The 20,297-nt window shown below is 46.5% G+C and overlaps 1 protein-coding gene across 1 annotated transcript in view; it reads right to left on the bottom strand.

Moving 5' to 3' along the window:
• Window positions 1–251: 251 nt before the first annotated feature.
• LOC147684599 (uncharacterized) overlaps window positions 252–20,297 on the bottom strand; it is a 37,757-nt gene continuing 17,711 nt past the window's right edge. The window contains exons 4-7 of the mRNA XM_086939719.1: window positions 18,440–18,637; window positions 17,935–18,387; window positions 17,490–17,696; window positions 252–308 (exon numbers count right to left, since the gene is read on the bottom strand). Of these exons, the coding sequence (XP_086795845.1) occupies window positions 252–308; window positions 17,490–17,696; window positions 17,935–18,387; window positions 18,440–18,637 (915 nt within the window). The remainder of the gene's footprint in view (window positions 309–17,489; window positions 17,697–17,934; window positions 18,388–18,439; window positions 18,638–20,297) is intronic.

Here is a 20,297-nt window from a genome sequence, read left to right as displayed (position 1 = left end):
TTTCTATATGGGTTGAGGTCCTACTGCTTTTAAATCTAATCACTTCTGAAAATGTATGTCCCACATTTCATTGCAAACATAGGTTCAAAGAGCAGTTTGCTCATGTTGACAGTAACTAAGCTTTCCAGGATTGGAGTAGCACTGTATAATTAATTAATTGAACTATTGTTTCTACGAATTTACTATCTTTTCAGATAATAGATCACATCATTTAGGCTCTCAGATTGCAATAGGTGCACCTTCCGGAGGTTTTATGTGCTAAATACAACACTTTCAATGCTCCCAATCAAGTCCGCCTCATTCGGAACCTGCGTAATAGAAGTCACAATAAGTGAAAAAAATGTTCCACTGCTGAGGATAGCTGGAGGGAATTCTCACAAACATAATGATAAATTCTGATCTGGCAACCAGAGTGTGATTTAAGAGGATGAGATAAAGTTACGCCTTGCTTTGAAATGTGTCTCAATTATTTTCGCGTTTAAACTGCTAAGGTAGAGGGATTGTGCACCATCACTGACTCTCCTAAGAAAGTAAAGCCATATGCCACTGTGTTGAAAAAGAAGAAAAAATTGCTGTTTGTGAATGAACCTAATGGCAAATGCATACATTGCCTGTTCCCTAATCATAAGGGAACCCATATAAATGTTTCTGCAAAGTTTCTGCTAAACTATTGACGCACCAGGAAAGCCAAATCCCTTTAGTGCAGCAAGGATAAATCCACGAGGAGGGCTCCCTCTGTGAACGAAATTGGACACTTCCAAAGTATAGATGCCTTGCCTCATTAAGAAGCATCCACTGTGGACCTTCTACCTCAATTGAGCCCCTTCCTAAACGCCCCATGGCCTTCATAAAAGACATAGAAAAAGATTGACCAGCATTTCAAGTCACCCTCTGGGTCAAGTTGCAAGTAGGTAAAACTCCATCCAAAATAATTCCTGAAAGGAGTAGCGTTGGTGGCAACCTAGCGAGTGAAGCGGTTCATGGGTCCAGTATCTGTGCGAACGCTATTGCCACCTTACAACCACTGACTATCTGCAATGCAGAGTGTCAGCTACCACCTAATCAGCGACTACTTCCTCCTCTGCAGCCCAACCACCCCCTGGGATATCTCCGGATTTCTGCATCTCAATGCAGCCATTGCCCCCTAACGTTACCATCCTGCATAGCCGGGGTGAGAGGCGGTGCGGGAACTACTGAATAGGATAAAGAAACAGTAGTAGCACTGTTTGACAGCGGGCTATCCTCATCAAGAGCAGAGAGCGCACTGTACAGTGATAGTTCCTGTTTATGCTTCATGGAGGAGTTTGCATATGAAATGTTTGAGCTGCTAGCCAGAGCACCGGATCTGTACATCTTTTGGAATAGAGATAAATTGAGAGAGTCAAAACAAGTGTGGAGGGTGCAGCTGCTGGTGGTATCTCAAATGGAAGGCCTCTGAGCTCCGTGGGGGCCTGATGGCAATCCAGAGAAAGTCCGCAGTGATCCAAAGAGCCAGAGATTGACTGCGCAGAACTCTGTGCTGTGGCATGGCCGAAGGCCCTACAATCTTTGGTTGTGCCAGAACCAGCTGCGCGATTGGCTCTGAAGTCAGTCAACTTTGGGAGTAAGCTTGCGAGGGTTGGTGCTCAGGTGAAAATGTTGTGAAGAAGCGGTATCCCGTTTCAACTTATCTTTAGTACGCTTACCTGAGGATTTGGAGCATGACAAAGACCGACCTCTAGAGCGACTTCAACTCTGGGAGCTGGGTTGAGAGCGGGTTTTGCATGCATAGCAGAACCTGGATTTGTACTTATGGGGAGCCACCTCATGCTTCACAACATAGTTTCACAGCACGTTCCCTGATGGCTGTAGTGTTCATCAACACAGTTGCCACAGGCCTTGGCACCACCGGCACATCTGATGGAGATCCATCCGAGACATTTTGTTTGCGACAGTCCCTACAGGGCTTGAAACCTGTCATTGTAGGTGATGACACCCCTTACGCACTTTAGAATTTTGTTGAAATATCGATGTGTCTGAGAGATGAGCGTGAGTTCCGGATCAAAAAGGAATGGACCTTAGCAAACAGGGGTGGTGCTTGTTTACGCTCCGCACGTTGTTACTGGAGCAGAACAACTGTGGTGTGGAACCACAAGGTGCCACTTCCGGGAGGTACAGGACACTGCCTGCCCATAAGCCTTTCCTCTTCCTTAGAGCGATATGGATATTTGGGAGATAATTCCAAGTTTCTGGTTCTACAGGTCTTGCATCTGCTTGGTCTCATGCATCCTGTTGGTGCCACACGGGAATTTTTTTTTACAACAGTCATTACATCGCACTACCTTTACATAGCAGTCATTACATCGCAACATCCTCTACATAGCATGTCATTACATTGCATGTCACTACAACGCAGGCATTACATCGCAAATCATTACAATGCATGGTACCCTTACACTATCGAACACTTATCCTACTGTTGCACTCACTGAAGTTAGAATAGTAATTTTTACCCCTACACTATCCAACACCTACCCTACTGTTGCACTTACTGGAGTTCGAATAGTAATTATTACCCCTATACTATCTAACACTTACCACCTTAAATGCGGTGTAATGGTATGCGTTGTAAAGGTATAATGCAATATAATGGAATGCTGTGTAAAGGTTGTTTCAGAAAATGCAATGTAAAGGAATGCGTTGTAAAGGATGTTGCGTTGTAAAAACTGCGTTGTAAAGGCATGCATTGTAAATGTATGCGTTGTAGCGTCATACATGCGTGCCACACACTAGGTGGTAGATTAGGGCCCTTCTGTGGATCCTGGGGTCAGGGTCTTCAGCTTCATGAGTCACACAGCCGGAGTGCAGATCTCCCAGTCTGTTCATCTGGATGTGTACTGGTGGCTTGTCCCGTCCACTCAACTTCATGGAGTCTCCGGTTACTGTGGTCTCTATTGGGCTGTGGTTCCCATTTGAGCAACAGGACGGTACATGGCTTTTGGTCTATGTCAGAGCCATGCCTTCACATAATTGTGCTCAAGCTGCAGGCAGACTGTTTTGGAATTAAGACATTGTGAAATCTGTTGGGAGGTCATTTCACTGTATACATGGGCGCAGGGATAGGGAATTTTTCTGATAGTGAGTCTTCTCGCAGGCTCCTTCTGTATGAGGGCAGATGCTCTCGGTCTCTCACTGGAAGTGTATGAGGGGGAGCTGCACCCCTAGTGGCAGAGGTCATCCGCTCCAGATTTGAGGACACATTTGCGGATCTGTTTGCCACAGCCTGAAACGGAGTGTGTCCTCAGATATTTCCCATACACTTCCCTCTAAATGATTACCCGGGGAAAGAGTTGCTGGGCCTGCTGAACACATTTCTGCCAGTTCTGCCTCGGTCTAAAGTACCGTGGAAGGTGCAGTAGGATCACAGTCACCTGATCAGACTGCCCAAGCTGGACACAGGGAATCTGGTGGTATGCTAATCTGTTGGTACTCAGCTGCTTTGTCCACTCTCCTGCAGAGCAGATATTCGTTCTCTTGGCAAGGTGGTCAGGCACTTCACCTCAATCGTCAAATATTGCTAGTACATGCGTACGGGTTGAACGGTACCTCAGACTTCTTTTGCCTTCCGGTTGAGGTTGCAGAAATAATGAAGGAAGCCTGTTCTCTGGAACAAGTTTATCCAGCACTGACCCGGAAGCTTTCTGTCCCATTATATCTCAATTGTCTGATGGCTTGTGCTTTGCGTGGTCTCTTGCACAGCAGTGTCTGGCCTTGGCCACAGGTATGGCTTATCTAGTAGCCCGTCTCCTTTCTTGTCGTTCTGATTAAGCGTCCCTGTTCAGATCACCACTAGTGGCACATTTTCTAAAAGGTTTGCTTTATTTATTTAATCTTTTTCAGTTTATTCTTCACTGAAATGAGTCCTGTATTGACTTTCTTGATGGCATCCCTATTCGTAGTGATCCATGGTTCCCTGGTTCCACTTACCCAGATTATGGCACTGTTGGTGGCAAGAACTTCTCGGCATGTAGAGTTGAAAAACCTCAGCCCATCTTCTACATTTTCTACCCAGATTAGCTAGTACTTTGCACCTGCCCATCCTTCATCCACAATGTGGTTTCTGCATTTCATATGGCCCAGTCTAGCACCCTTCCATCTTTATTCCATACTCCACAACCAGCTGTGGAGGAGTAGTCGCTGCGTAGACTGGACTTCAGATGTGTGGTGTGGAGTTAAGAAGGTGGTGGTGACCAAAGGCACCATTTTGCCTTGTGCTAGTCGCTGTACTAAGATCGGTTCTGTCCTGACAAGGAATTTCCTCTGGACTGCATTCATGCCCATTCTACTAGGGTTATGGCATCCTCCCACCCCTCTCCAGATATGTTTTGGTTGCGGACATATGCCCAGTAATAGCTGCATGGTTATCCTTGCATACTTGTGCTAAGCACTACTGCCTCATGTTTCCACCATAGAGTGAATGGGTAATTTGCCTAGTGCTGTGTGCAGTACTTCCACTCATTCCCACTTTGCAGGTAGTTATTGTTTTCGGACTTGTTTATAAGACCCACCTGCAAGGGGATGTGTGGGTCGTCCATTGGATCCCCTTTTTCCCTCCATAGGTCTGCCTTTAGGAAGTGCAGTAAAAGTGCACCACCTTTTTGTGGCACAATTTCAGTTCTGCTCCTAAAGGAGCTTTTCTCTGCACCCTTGTCCCTAATGCGCAGCGGGTGCAGAGGCAAAGAGATTCCCTCATTTGGGTGGGTCATACCCCCATGGAAATGAGGGGATGCCCTTTATTGTGCACCAGCGCTATCTGTAATACAGAAGGGGCCACACACACCTCTGTGGCTCCTTCCGTAATACCAAAATGCCCCAGGGCACAAAAAGTGGGCGCAAACACCTGTTGCACCCCCAGGGAACTTTTGTAAAACAGGCCATGGGATTCATGCACTTCCAAGCCTTAAGAGTAAAAAGTCCACCTCTAGGCGTAAATTAACGGTAAATCCCTACTTGAGTTCTGCTGTCAGTAAGCCCGGAAGCATAGGGCAAGTTTTTGCAGGAAACATTTCACGGTGCTGCTAGACTTCCTGACACCCCTCGCAGTACATTTGTCATGTTGGTGGTGTTCCTGCCCAGTCTGGGGCACCACAGAGGTCAATCTATATGCAAATAAGATCCTCGGGGAGCATTATGGGTGTGCCTCCCCCATTCCTATGAAAAACCTATAAGATAAGACATCAGACAGTGTTTGCACTGTGAGGCTTCATGCTGTGAGCATTTTTTCTTTTCATACTTTTTTTTCCAGGGTTCTCCTGTTCCCCATTGGGCAACCACAGCCTAGATTATTCATTTTGGACAGCAGGGGGGGGGAAGTCCCTGCCTTCCTGCTCCTGTGCTGCGCAGATGCCAGCAGATTCTCTTCTGCTGCAGTTGAAGCAACTACCTTTTTGCTCCTTCCCACAGGTGGGAACTCCTGCATTTTCCCTTAGCCTGAAGTGAGCATGAAAGGGGAGTTCACAGGTCAGCGTGACCCACCCTCACAAGGCATGGGGCAGGCAATGCGCCCTATGCAGCCATCAGGGAAGCAAGGCAGCTGAGGGGAGAAATCAGAATAGGAAGGAGTACCCATCCACACCGCTTTAAAAGAAAGGGAATCATTAAAAAAAAAAAAAAAAAAAAAAAAAAAAAAGAATCCACTTTGTGCTATCAGACAGGAGCTTGGCCCTCCCCATGGAAATTTGCCAAGATCAGGAGGAGCAAAAGTATATTAGAAAGTGATGGATGGAACGCTTCAATTACTCTCAGCTGCTGGCAATTACTCGTGCCGTATCCCATTTCATCGTTATTTTGCACACCATGCCATCTCAATTTGGGACCAGCCATATGCAAATCAGTCTGGACTCCTGGCCCTTTGAAAGGCAACCAGGTGGAAGTGGAATCCAGGTTCTTTTTCCCCTAATTAGTCCTCGGTGGGTATAATGGGGGCAAAGGCACTGGCCCTGGAGAGACCCCTCTCCGCCCTGGGGTCAGCTGAGTCAAAGTCCTTTGTGCTTCCTTGTTGGGCATCAGATTGATTCTCCTTGCAACAGTTCAGCATGGTCTGCACCAAACATTCCTGCTAGTACGCAAGGTATGTTTGGCTTTACAACATCAAACTGGTTTGATGTACTCGCTGAGGGTAAACGACAAACTCCCATGGCAGGCTCCCTTAGACATGCCTCGACTGAAATAGTTCACCCTTGGAGTTTGGAAGATGAATATGACAAACAAGATCCAGTCCAGAACAGGCTGGTTTAATATTCCAGTACCTGGAAATAGGACTCCCGCCCACATTTCAACTAGGCGGTGTAAGCCGTCCAATTAGAGTGACCTGACTGAGGATAAACAAACTACCAAGTTGCACACACAGGAGACCTGATAAATTCCTCTCTTAATTTTAGCAGGCTGAGAACCCAGATTTGGTCAAATTTTGATAACCATAAGCTGGTTCCCCTCCCCAGCCCACCCATAGGACACACACCTGGTGGGGATGAGGGAGGGAGGGCTGGGTCAGATCCTGCAGATGTACACATTGTCCAAAGCTCAGCTCCCCTTTTAAATTACTTTCACAGAACATTGCAGGGCTTGCATTTCCAGGAGGAGAAAGGCCCCTTTACTAGCCGCCATCTTTGGGCTCTAGCTTTCTAGTGGTTGGCAGGCTCCTGTATTTAATGAGCCTGCCAACACAGACGTGTGCAGCGGGCGCGCCTAAGGCAAGCCCGTCCGCGTCTGGAACGCGCCCAGCACCAGACATGCTGCCCGATCTCCCCTAGGGCCTGGATTGACAGTAGAATTTTTAAACCAATTCTACACGGGAGTGATTTGTGAATGCGGTTTGGTACCTTGCAAAATTAGAAACCCACCAACATGTCACAAATGTAAAAAGGAATTCAATTTCACAGAAACTAGACCCAAAACATTGACTGGCACTTCACTGAATAAACAGTTAAAGGGGGGGTTCATCAATGTGTACTCTCTGTGCAAACACTCATTAGACATCAAAGAAATGATTGTCAAGTTACAATTCGACTTTCTTTTTATCATTGAAATATGGCTTAAGGAATGGTGCAATCCCGACATTGCATTAGCACTCCCCCACAACTGTACTATCTGTAGACGAGACGGAAACAAAACAAGAAGAGGAGGAATAGCCATTATCTTCCGGGATATCTTCCAATGTACACATTTTGAGCTTCCCACCCTGAAAGGGACTGAAAGTTTGGGCTTTTCTTTTAAACTAAATGGCTCTATGTCCTTTACGGGTGCACTGATTCCCCACCCAGAGTGCACCAGCCTGGATTTTCTGGAAAGCCTAGGAGAAACATTAGGCCATCTCACGCTCCGGTAATCTAATTTTACACTGTTAGGGGACTTTAATCTCCATTTAGAGTGCAGGTATGAACCAGGAGTACACAATAACCTAGTCCAAAAGGCAATAGTTTTTATATAAATCTGTGGGTATATATGGATTTGTCAAAGGATCATTCCAATCACACCTCTGAATGCAGCAATAGGTGTCAGGCTCCAGATACTTGCCAAAGAAAAATAAAAGTAGCCAATCTCTGATGCGTCTAACACTAGACAACACAGTACAAATCCGGTGCTGAGAAGACGCCGTTCAAGCATTCTCCACTGATAAACTTTTAAGGGAGGAAAGACCACACTTACCGACTGGGAGTGGGTCCTTGACTTTTAAAGACGTGGCCATAACGGTATGAAAGTCAAAGCTGTAAGCCAGCACCCTAAACACAGTATTTGCTGGCAGTGGCTTTTCATAAACATATTGCCCTGAAGAAATTGCCTGAATCTTTACCAAGGCAATGAAACATGTCGGCAGCGAGTTGAAAGCGAATCGATAGGTAGTATTCGCTTCTCTCCTTTTTTTATATATATGTTTACAGTTGGCAGACAAGAGAATACAAATAAAAAGGTTCCTATTCTTGTATGCACAGTAATTGTTGTGTTATATGTTGAACGTTGTTAGTCCTTGTCACATATAAGTTTGTATACACTGCACCATTCACTGTCTTTTACTTTTGGGAGTCGGACACGTTTACGTTAAGCTAGTTGACACCGATGATAACAGGGCCACCCTGGTGAGTACCAACCAGGGGCCCCATTGGTGGTGCGCCCGTGAGGTGTCTTCTAGCTATTCACACATTTTTTTCAAATGTCGTCTCTCTATTGAATGTTTGTACTGTGTTGTCTAGTGTTAGACGCATCAGAGATTGGCTACTTTTATTTTTCTTTGGCAAGTATCTGGAGCCTGACATCTATTGCTGCATTCAGAGGTGTGATTGGAATGATCCTTTGACAAATCCATATATACCCACAGATTTATATAAAAACTATTGCCTTTTGGACTAGGTTATTGTGTTTTTTGACTGATTGAGTGGAGGGCGACCTAGTCCTATAAATCCCTCTTTACTCCTAGTATATGAACATGAACCAGGAGTAGACAACTTTTCAGAAATCCTAGAAACCCTTGGAATTCATCAGTTGGTGCTGGCACCCACTCATCAGGCAGGTCACACCCTTGACGGAGTCTTTTCCAATTTCCCCCTACTAACTGTAAACTCGCCAGTTCCCCAAATCTGGTCAGATCACATGTTAATCCCTTTGAGCATTAACACCCCAACCCCAAATCTTTCCCCCAAACAATCTTCTGATCCACCACCAAGTTGCAATTGGGCTAGGATGGTTTCCAACATTGAATTGTCACACCGGGCAAGCACAACCATCCCCACGCTGTCGGGAAACACCTCAAAAGACACCAAACTCTTCCACACATGGTCATGGCCAGCAATGAGCTAGCTCCCTTAAACAACAAAAAACTCAAAACCTAAGCACCCTGGTTCACGCCCATTCTAACAGAGCTCCACCTTCAATTCAAACAACTGGAACAAAGGTGGAGAAGCGCTTGCTCTTTAGAAGAACTCAACCTCTTCAAAATTAATAGGAAAAAATGCCACCTTCATACCAAGCTTGCAAAAAAAGAGTACTTCTCAAAAAAGATTCTAGAGGCACAACCAGATCAGAAAACAATTTACACAGTAGTAAAGTCCTTCACCCATCCTAAAACGTTAGTTAACCGCATGCGTGCGGGCGGAATTCCGCTCGCACGCTGAGTTTTTTAAAAACGCATGTTACATGACGAGCTGGGCTCGTCATCCGCGTGCGAGCGGGCTACGCCATGACGAGCCCAGCTCGTCATCAGCATGCAAGGGGTTAAGGAAATTCCCCCATCACATATGTTGTACGATCAGATCTCTATCTTCTTTGAGCAAAACATTCTCTCCGTCCAAAAGGAATTTTCTGCCACATACATACAGGTCCCAGTTTCTGAGCCCGATCCTACCTATATTGGCCCATCCCTCCAGATCTTTGATAAATTCACACTTAACCAGTCACATCAAGCCATAATGACATGTAAAACTGGCTCTCCCTGCGATGCATACCCAATAGTAATCCATAAGATTATCGAGATCATCAACCCAGTAATTAACAATGTAGTTAACTCTTCCCTGGCCACAGCAACAGTACCAGCAGAATGGAAATAGTCAATCGTCCAACCCCTTCAGAAAGAGCAGTCTATGGACTCATCCGCCCTTTCCAACCTCTGCCCGATCTCTTTATTTCCTATTCTGGGAAAAAGCACAGAAAGACCGTTCTATAGACCGCTAAATAACCTTCTTGAAAATGCCAAGATGCTGCATCCCTGCCAATCAGGATTTCGCCCTAATGATTCAACTGAATCAGCTCTATTAGAAACAGCGGAAACTCTAAAATGCACCTTGGACAAAGGGAAAAATGCGGACTGATCCTATTGGACTCGTCGGCTGCAGTTGATACCATTTCACAGGATATTCTCCTAACTCAGATAAAAGATTGTGGTATATCTGGCACTGTGTTGGCCTGGTTAAAATCATTTCTCACTAACCGTAGACAAGAGGTAGCCCTAGGACCATTTCTTTCAACTAAACGTTCCATCACTTCAGGCGTTTGCAGGGCTCCTCCCTTAGCCCTCTCTCGTTCAATATCTACATTGCTCCGCTTATCTCATTAATATCCTCCTTTATTATTGCTACTACATCTTACGCAGATGACACACAACTAATCCTGTCTTTAGACAAAGACTATAATAAAGCAGAGGTTAACTTTAAGCTATCCCTCACAGAGGTTATTAGTTGCATGAAGGGCAATCATCTTAAATGCAACCGTAGACAAGCGGTAGCCCTAGGACCATTTCTTTCAACTGAACGTTCCATCACTTCAGGCGTTTGCCGGGCTCATCCCTTAGCCCTCTCTCGTTCAATATCTACATTGCTCCGCTTATCTCATTAATATCCTCCTTTATTATTGCTACTACATCTTACGCAGATGACACACAACTAATCCTGTCTTTAGACAAAGACTATAATAAAGCAGAGGTTAACTTTAAGCTATGCCTCACAGAGGTTATTAGTTGCATGAAGGGCAATCATCTTAAATGTAACACTGATAAAACGGATATCTTGTAATAGGGAAGGACAATCCCTTCAAGCCAAACCAGTGGTGGCCAGGTGACTCTCCAGCCCCCCCTAACACAGTGGAAGTGGCTAAGAACCTGGGGTAAAATTTGATACCTCCCTTTCATTTCGGCCACAAGCTCTCGCAGTTGTCATGATGTGCTTTAACCTCATTGAAACTCTTAGAAAGGTCTTTGACTCCATTCCCTTCTCAGCGAAGAAGACAGTGGGGGTTGCTCTTATACTATCCAGATTAGACTACTGCAACAGCCTACTTGCAGGAACCAATAGACCAGTATTATGGTGCAACATGCAGCAGCGCGTCTAGTGCTAAAACTGCCTTGTAAATCATTGGCTTTGGCAGCCCTCAAGACCCTTACATTGGCTGCCCGTTCATAAAATAATTTTGTTTAAGGTCCTGCTGATCACTTTAAGAGCCTTCAGAAAATCTGTACCAAATACTTATCTGCCAGATTCTCCCTCTACACCAATGTCCACCAATCACCAATGAGTGAGTATTAAAGTGTGAGTATAAAGTTAGGAGTACTTTTGAGTGTATACTAAAGATTGAGTAGTAAATAGTTAATAGTGGAGTCATTAGTGGAGTGAGTAGTAGAGAGTATTAGTGAGTATAGTAGTATGGAGTAGTAAAATGAGTAGCATATATTTTTAGTTGTAAATAGTGAGTAGCATATAGTGGAGATTTATTAGTAGAGGGTGAGTAGAGTAGTAGCAAGTTGTTAATACAGTTGGTAGAGTGTAGAATTTTGTGTGGATTATTAGATGTGTCGTGTACGCAGTCGAGTAGTAGAGGGAGTAGTATAGAGAGTCTTAGAGAGGGAATACAAAAGTGTGAGTATTAAAGTGTGAGTAGTAAAGTAAGAGTAGGTAATTGATAGTTGTAAAATGTGAGTATTAAAGAGTGAGTATTAATTTTAGTGTAGTAAAGTGTTCTTTTTAAGGCACGAGTAGTAAAGTGTAGCGGAGTGAGTAGGAGAGAGTATTAGGGAGCCTTGTAGTGAGTAGTAGAATGTGTAGTATAGAGTTATAGTTGTAGATAGTGAGTATTAGATAGGAGAGTTATTAGTAGTATGTGATTAGAGCATTAGAAAGTGGTTAAAAAAGTTAGTAGTATAGATTGACTAGTAGAGTAAGGTATAATATTGTTATGGCCGGGATGCCTGCCACCCTCTCCCAACACCAATTCCCCAAGGGGAGGAGACAGACACAAGTATGAGCTTTTGGAAGGCGGGGGGGAGTTACCCCCCTCCCCCCCCCCCGGCCCTATTTATTAAAATATGAAACAAAATTTAAAACATTAAATTAAAACGTTTCATAAATTATATACAATTTTACTTTCATTACATTTTGATGAAGACATGTTCTTTGGCTAACCTTAACAGATCTCTAATACAAAGGTTTCCTAGCCGAGTCTAGCATCCTGAAAATGCATACATTCTAAAATAAAATTGTACATCCTAGCATTAAGGGCCAACGGCAAGGTCTTAACCGGTGTCAGATCCCTACTACCAAACTCCCGCCCTCACGGTGTGAGTGGCGCATGCGCAGAGGACTTTACCCTCGTTGCCAACTGTAACTTCCCTTGTCGTGGGGGCCCCCTTCCACTCGATGCCATCTTAAAGGTCGTCCGAGTTCCCGTGTGAGGTATCTGTAAGAAGGACAGCGTGGACTCCCCCCCCCCCCCCCCCCCCCCCTTCCCCACACTCTCTTCCGCCGGAGCAGATATCCGTCCCCCGGGAAATTCGTAGGAGGGGCATCTAGCCGTCTCCCCCCTGGGAGGGGCCTATGGCCGTCTCCCCCTAGGTGACCCATCCGTAGTGGGTGCCGCCTCCTCGTGGGAGGGGCCAATGGCCGCCTCCCCCCGGGCGCTCCCATCCATTCTGGGTGGCGCCCCCCCTAGGGACCTTGAAATTACTGCTCACCGATCATGACCTTACCGCCACAGGCCGGATAGTTGACCGACTATCTGCCCCCCCACACCTCCTAAAGGTCATGCCTCCTCAATCCCACTAGCCATGCTATGAAGTCTCCTATGAGTAAATCATTCCCCGCCCTGGACAGGTGAACCCCATCATTCAAGTAAAAGTGATCACCCCGAATACACCCATGGGGAATGCTTTGTAAATGCGCGGAGCGAAACAATTTCCCAATTTTATTGTTGACCCTCTTTACCGAGTGGTTCAACGCCGTCACAGAGAAACCCCCCCGCCAAACTCTCCTGGGGATCATGTGAGACCAGGCAATTGTGCACCCCGGGAGCCTCTTAGCCAACCAGCTGACTGCCGACAAAATGTGTTCCACTAACACTCGTCTTCCCAGTCTTACCAAGTCGTTGCCCCCCAAGTGTACTATGATTATAGATGGCGGTGACCTTTGCCGCCCTAAGAGTCCCTCCACAAACGATTGAAATTGGTCAAAACAGAGGCCTCCCTTCCCATGGAAGGTTACTCTGAACCCGTATTCCCCAGATGCGTGAGTCGCGTCACCTGCCATGAATACGTCCCCGGCACGCCTCACGTATGAGTGGCCCAAGACCCATACCACTTGCTCTCCAGTCGGTGATCCTTGACCGCTGGTCCCCTGGTGATGGGTTGATCCCAAATTCCGCCCCGCGTCACAGGCTTGCGAAACTGTAATTCAAACAAGACAACAAGCGTGAGTGCATTTCATCAGTCTTTTACAACATGTGCAGTCGCACATACCTCTTGAAACAGTTCGAGGACCAACGGCCTAGCTGTTTCACTTCTTCCGCACCCAGACCCCGAGCCGTAGCCTCAGTAGCGGCCCCTATTCTGAATGAGTGGGTCCCAAAATCGCACCAGTTCAAGCCCGCCGCAGCAATCGTAAGCGTCAGCACCCTCTGAAATTGAATTTTCGTCAACGGGGTGCCATCCTTGTGTCTAAGCAGACTCCCTCCCCATGTTGCCGGCCTTTGTGCCAGGTAGTCCTCCACATACCTTATCGGACAACTGGGGCTCCCTTGAGCGCGCTGCATAACAACACTACTCCCTATAGCATCCTGGTCTGTCTTGGACCTGGCTATCGAGACTAGCATAGAATCACCCCGTATTTGAACGTGATCCCTGCATAGGCCTCCCTCCATATCTTTCTTGTTCCTCGCTACGAGTTCACTCACCCGCATAGCCCCATGGAATGCCAAGGCGAAAGCCGCTCGGAACAGAACTACCTCGGAAGGGGAGGAGCATGTCTCATCCAGTTTTGCTAGTAGCAGAGACAATCTCTCCAAACCAATCGGGTGCCTTGTATCTTGTCTGCGACCCTCAAGGCGTTGCCAACCGCGGAGCGCCTTCCTGACTAAAAAGGAACCCGTCGGGTCACGTATTCCATGGAGCTGTGCCATGAATGATATGGCCGCCCTATGTATGTTGGCCGTCGTTGCTGATCGGCCTTCTCTATGAAGCGCCACTAAGAACCCCAGGAAGGATTCCTCCTGCCCCCAGCTATGTCTCCCTGCCGGCCCTAAAAAGGCACAGTAAGAACGAAACGCTCCCTCATAGGCTTTCCTCGTCCTGGGCGCTAAACTGGCTGCCACGAGGTCCTGTAATCCGGGGCACCGATCAGCCATAGTGCTTTTGGGACGGTGCCGCCACTAGATCCGCTGTAGGTAGATAGCCCCTGAAAGCCTGCATGTGTGAACGAGAGAGTGCATCAGCTGCATTATTCAGTACACCCGGCACATGCTTTGCCCTGAACTGTACATTCAATCTCATGCAACGTAATACAATTTCTTTCAACAGTCTCAAGATCCACTTGCAGCGTGCTGCCTGCTGATTAATGCACTCGACCACTGTCATATTGTCTGACCAAAACACAACTGAGCGGTCCCTAAAATCTTCTGGCCATGCCAACAGAGCCACCCAAATGGGAAATAGCTCCAAGAACCCAATGTTACCGGTTAGGCCACTGGAGTGCCACCACGTCGGCCATACTTGCGCCAACCATCGGTTACCAAAGATGGCGCCAAATCCCACGCTCTCGGCTGAGTCGGTCCACAAACCCAGTTCGTCCGACGATGCTGGGGGTTTGTTCCACGCCACTCGACCGTTCAAGTCCGCCAGGAATGCCAACCAAATGCACATATCCTGGCGAACCTCTGCCGACAGTCTCGTGTGGTGGTGTCCCTCCTTGAGGCCGGCCATAGCCTGTGCAATGGAACGTGAGAAGGGGCGAGCCATCAGTATTACTCTCAAGGCAAAGTTAAGCTGACCCACTGTTTGTTGTAACTGGTGCAGGGTCACTTTTTCTTTGCCCAGGCATTGTATTAAGGAAGCCCTGAACTTGGCCACCTTCTCCATTGGCAGACGGAAGCCTCCCTCCACTGAATCGAGCTCAATTCCCAGAAACTCCAGTGAAGTAGATGGCCCCACTGTCTTACCTGGTGCCAATGGGACCCCAAACTCCTGCATGAGAATGCAGAAGTCCTGCAGTGCCTGTGCACATTTCGCAGTGCCAGCCGGCCCTAAGAACAGGAAGTCGTCTAAATAGTGCATCACATGTCTATGCCCTGTGGCCTCAGTGAATGCCCATTCTAAAAAACAGCTGAACATCTCAAAATAAGCACAAGAAATTGAGCAGCCCATGGGCATGCATTTATCCATGTAATACTTCCCCTGGAACGTAAATCCTAGCAAGCGCTGGTCCCGCGGGTGTACCGGGAGCAACCTGAATGCTGATTCGATGTCGGATTTCGCCAACAGAGCACCGGGGCCCAGGTGATTCAGTAGGGCAACGGCATCGTCGAACGATGCGTACCGAACTGAACAGACATCCGGGTCAATGGCTTCATTCACCGAGGCCCCCCTCGGGGCCGACAGATTGTGAATGAGTCTATACTCCCCTGGGTCTTTCTTCGGGACCACTCCTAGAGGTGAACACACGAAATCCGCCACTGGCGGGCATGGAAAAGGTCCTGCTACCCGTCCCAAGCTGACCTCTTTGGTAATTTTCTTGGCTGCCACTGCCGGGTTGTGTTGAACGGATAGCTGATTTTTACAAAAGGGGTTCCCCCAAAAATTCCCCGCCGGGATGTTGAAGCCATATAGGAAACCATTCCTCAAATTCCCGGCGGATACATGATCAGGGTATTTGTTCAGCCATGGAGTCAAAGCCATGATGTCGATGGGTGAAGACGATTGCTTCCCAAGCATCACTTCAATCCGGCTTGGATCCCCCCTTACCTCCCGAACTACCGCTCTTGGACCTACAGCTACTTTCCGGGTGTGAGGAGTTCCCACAGCCCGCACAAGCATGCCGGAACCTACATGTTCCCTGGGGCCTGTTACAGTTACCTCTGTTGAAACCCCCACAAACCCCCCGCTTGCCCCCATTCCCGCCGGTCTTGGGTTGTGATTCCCCACCGGCGCTTGCTCGAAAGGGCTGTGCCGGCCTTTGTTGAACTGTCCCAGACCCGCTCCCGCCCGGCGAGGACGTACCCGCCGATCCAGGCAAGAGCTGTTTGTGCCACGATACCGTGTCGAGGCAATCCCACGTTAAAGTTGCATCAAACTCTTTAGACTTTCGAAAGTGTACATCATAACCTTTCCACTCATTCCCCCCGTACATGTTATAAAAATCCATGATCCTGTTCTGGTAACAGGATAGATCGGGCAACACTTCAGGTTTACGCTCCCCCATTACTGCCGTAAATATAGAGAAGGCCTTCACCCAGTTTGCTACGGTCTCGTCGACCCTAAATTCCGCCATCTTGGCCCGCCATACGCTGGGGTGCCATAAATCTTTCTGGGTCTTTGCGTACTCTATTTCACGATGGTCGGTCAATAGTGAAAACATATTAACATATTTGTCCCACCATATCATTTCCTTCGTGGCCGCCGGGATGTGCTGGGCTACCCTTTCGCGCCTCGAAGGCACTGAACTTTCCCCTACCATTGGCAATGGGTTCTTACCGGGTTCAACCGCCGTGTCTGCTGTCTTTTCTCGGCCCACCGTCGTCACTCCCGGTGCCACCTGTGGGGAAATAGAAGGAACATTCGCCGTCCCGGCTTCTCTTGACTGCCGTAACTGCTCGATTATTAATCTGGCTTCCTCGGCTGGGTCCCCCGCAGCCCCTGCCCCCACTGTTTTCTTCTTAAGCCAGGGCAATACTGCCGCTAATTGAAGGGCCAGTTCTGGGGGCATCTGATCATCAACCGGAGTTATTACGACCGGGATTGGTAAACCCACATCTGGACTCGGTACCGGGCTGTCCACCGGTGTGACGGGGCCTGCTGGGGGTACCTCCGGGACCGGGCCCTCCCCGGAACCGCCCTCTTCTTACTACGTCTCCCCCTACCCTCAGGGGCGACTCCCGGCAAGGCCGGACCTATCACCTTCTTAGGACGGTTATGATTGTTCTGGGCTGCTATCTGCTTTTTAACCTCTGCTAAGCCCTGACCGATCGAATCCACTTTACCCAGTTTTTGGTCCATGACCGCCATTCGGTTCGACAAAGTGCGCAGTATCTTCTCCAACTCGGAGCTCTTTCCCGCTTTTTTGCCGGACATGGCTTCGTTCACTCCGTTAGAGTTGATCGACGAGGTCCTAGATCCTTCACACGCTTGATACTGAAAGAGAAACAACAAAGATTAAAAGTTCTCAAAATTGCCGCTTGTTCCGTCGAGGGCTCACGAGCACCGAGTGGTGCAGCCTTCAGAGCACTGGAACAAGAGGACGCTTCATTGGATTCCCGCTCTATTTATCCGTCTGTGGGAGGGCGGGGACCCTCCTCAGGTACGCCCACTGGGCGCGGTCTTCCGGGCGGGTGTCTAGGACAACCCCTTCTGGGCGGGAAGGGCGTGCTCCGGCTACGCCGTTTTGGGCATACCCCCGCCCAAAATGGTTTCCCGGGGGGGATCGGGGCACCCGTCCATACGTTCGGGGGGACCGAGTGGTCTTCCCTTTCCAATAGCATTTTGTACTTACTTGAAATTGTGTATTCCGCGTCGTATTTAATATTTTATTGTTGTTGAATTCGTGCACTGTTAGGTGAATCATTTTTATGTAGGAACCGATTTCTACTGGGAAGTCTGTGGCATCTCTCCAAAGGGTTATTTTGACTGAGTCTGTTGTATCTTTATCAGTTATTGATTTTAGTTTTGTTTCTTGCCCAGCGATAGATAATTTTGGTTTCTTCTTCCTGTAAGACAAACATGAATATATGTATCAAATTTTTGTACAATGTTAGTGTGGGTGTGTAAGAGTGTGGGTGTGTAAGGGTGTGGGTGTGTAAGGGTGTGGGTGTGTAAGGGGGTGGGTGTGTAAGGGGGTGGGTGTGAAAGAGGGGTGGGTGTGAAAGAGGGGTGGGTGTGAAAGAGGGGTGGGTGTAAAAGAGGGTGGGGTTGTGAAAGAGTGTGTGAAAAATGTGTACTTTTAATGAGCGTACCTCAGATATTGTCCCCGATATGCTCATTAATGAGCGTAATTTAGCTTCTTTTACAGTTTTTATTGGTGAAATCGGTGGAGCAGGCGGTTGTAGTATATATTCTGCCTCTTGCATAATTTCCTGAGGAATAGTTAAGGATAACATTCTTGATATCTTTGTTTGCTTTGTGATGATTAGTACATTGTTTTTTGTTAGGAAATTTCGAATTAAAATTGCATTTCCTTCTTTGGTTTGTTGGTAAAAGTCCTCATTGTAGCATGTTGCTTTAATTGAAGCACTTTCATCAGCTAGAGCAAGATGGTATAATACTTTGTTTTCTTGTTTTGCATTCTTATAGTTAGTTTTGGTCGAACATTTCACAATGTTAGCTCTGATTGGTTTTTGGTACTGTTTGCTTTCTTCTTGTTTTGTGTGTTTGAGTTCTAGTATGGAAATCACCTGAAACAAAATTTCGAATTAAAATTGCATTTCCTTCTTTGGTTTGTTGGTAAAAGTCCTCATTGTAGCATGTTGCTTTAATTGAAGCACTTTCATCAGCTAGAGCAAGATGGTATAATACTTTGTTTTCTTGTTTTGCATTCTTATAGTTAGTTTTGGTCGAACATTTCACAATGTTAGCTCTGATTGGTTTTTGGTACTGTTTGCTTTCTTCTTGTTTTGTGTGTTTGAGTTCTAGTATGGAAATCACCTGAAACAAGAGTAAATGTTAGTACACATTCTGGACATAATGTTTTCCCCTTTGTAATTATCTGGAATAAAAGAACATGTTAAAGGATACTCTTTGCATTTTAAACTGCTACCCATAATGCTTTGTGATCACTATAATATGATTCCAATGTACCTTAGTGCATTACATCTACATTACTATAGATATGATCTAGTGTTAAATTGTAGTCTGTTGTTTGTTGTATTTTTTGGTGACATTGAAATTGTTCTAGCATATATTCTAATAGTAATGTTGTGTTTTGTGACATTTGTGTTAAATCTATGGTGAAGTCTCCCATGATTACATATTTATAATTTGGATAAAAGTTCATTATGGTAGTTAAAACTTGTAGTAATGTCTGTAGACGTACATGTGGTGGTTTGTATAGTATAACAAGTAGTCACAATTATTAAGATGGTGAGTAAAATATAAAATGTCAATTTCGTGTTGTGTTTCATATATTGGCAATAAGAAAATGTTTTTCCTGTAATAAATGGCAATTCCATGTTTTGTTTGCTGATTATTAAATTTATCAAATATTACTAGATGATATTGTTCTAGTAAGAAACTATTGCTATCTGCTTTTCTAGTTGTGTTTATTTCAGTGAGGCATATAATATCACTATTCATGATATTTTTGTCTGATTTAATAGCAGTGTAATTTCTTTGCAAGGACCGTATGTTATGGACAATTATATTACACTGTTGGCTATAGCTATCTAATTGTGGTACTGATATTTGCAATTGCATGTCTGTCCCTAAGCGGGTTATTTCTTCATGTACTTTTGGATGTACAGCTATTTTGTCTTGCTGAAAGTTTTTAATATATATGTTGGCTAAAGATTTAGCTCTGCTTAAAGCTACGTAATGCAAATGATATGGCCGAGATACCCGCCACCCCCTCTCAACACAATCCCCAATGATGGGAAACTGGAAACGCTCTGTACTTTTTGGAAGACGGGAGGGAGTGACCCTCCCGGCCGTATTTATTAAAAATATGAAACAAAATTAAAAACGTTAAAATAACCGTTTCATATTAAATGTACAATTTCATTTCCACATTTGCGATGTTTGGCTAACCTTAACATATTCTCTAATACAAAGGTTCTCCTAGCCGATCTAACATCCTACAACTTTAAATTGAAATTGTACATCCTAACGTTTAAGGGCCAACGGCAAGGTCATAACCGGTGTCAAGATCCCTAAACCAGACATATCCCCCTCACTTGTGAGGGGCGACCGCACAGAGGCATACCTCAAGTGCATTTACCAATTTCCCTTGACTTTGACGGGGGCCCCATTAAACTCGACGCCATTTAAAGGCCGTCCGAGGACTCGTGTGAGGTATCTAGAAGGTAGCGTAGACCCCCTCCCAAACCCCACACAACTTACCACATCTGCCGTCGCAGATGACCTGGCCCCAGGAAATTCCCAAGGAGGGGGCTGTAGCCCCTCCTACCAAGGAAGGGGCCTTGACCGCCTTTCCTTACCTTTCGGCGGCCCATCCTTAGACGGGACCCCCCCCCCGTTGAGGGGCCAATGGCCACCTCCCTCGAGCGCTCCCATCCGTAATGGGTGACGCCCACCCCTAGGGATCTTCCAATTACTGCTCACCGATCATGACCTTACCGCCACAGGCCGG

The sequence above is a fragment of the Lissotriton vulgaris genome, chromosome 10 (genome assembly GCF_964263255.1).
Source record: "Lissotriton vulgaris chromosome 10, aLisVul1.2, whole genome shotgun sequence".
NCBI classification, from domain to species: Eukaryota; Metazoa; Chordata; class Amphibia; order Caudata; family Salamandridae; genus Lissotriton; species Lissotriton vulgaris.
Note: the sequence above shows the minus strand (reverse complement) of the source record. Positions and strands in the feature narration are given on the sequence as shown.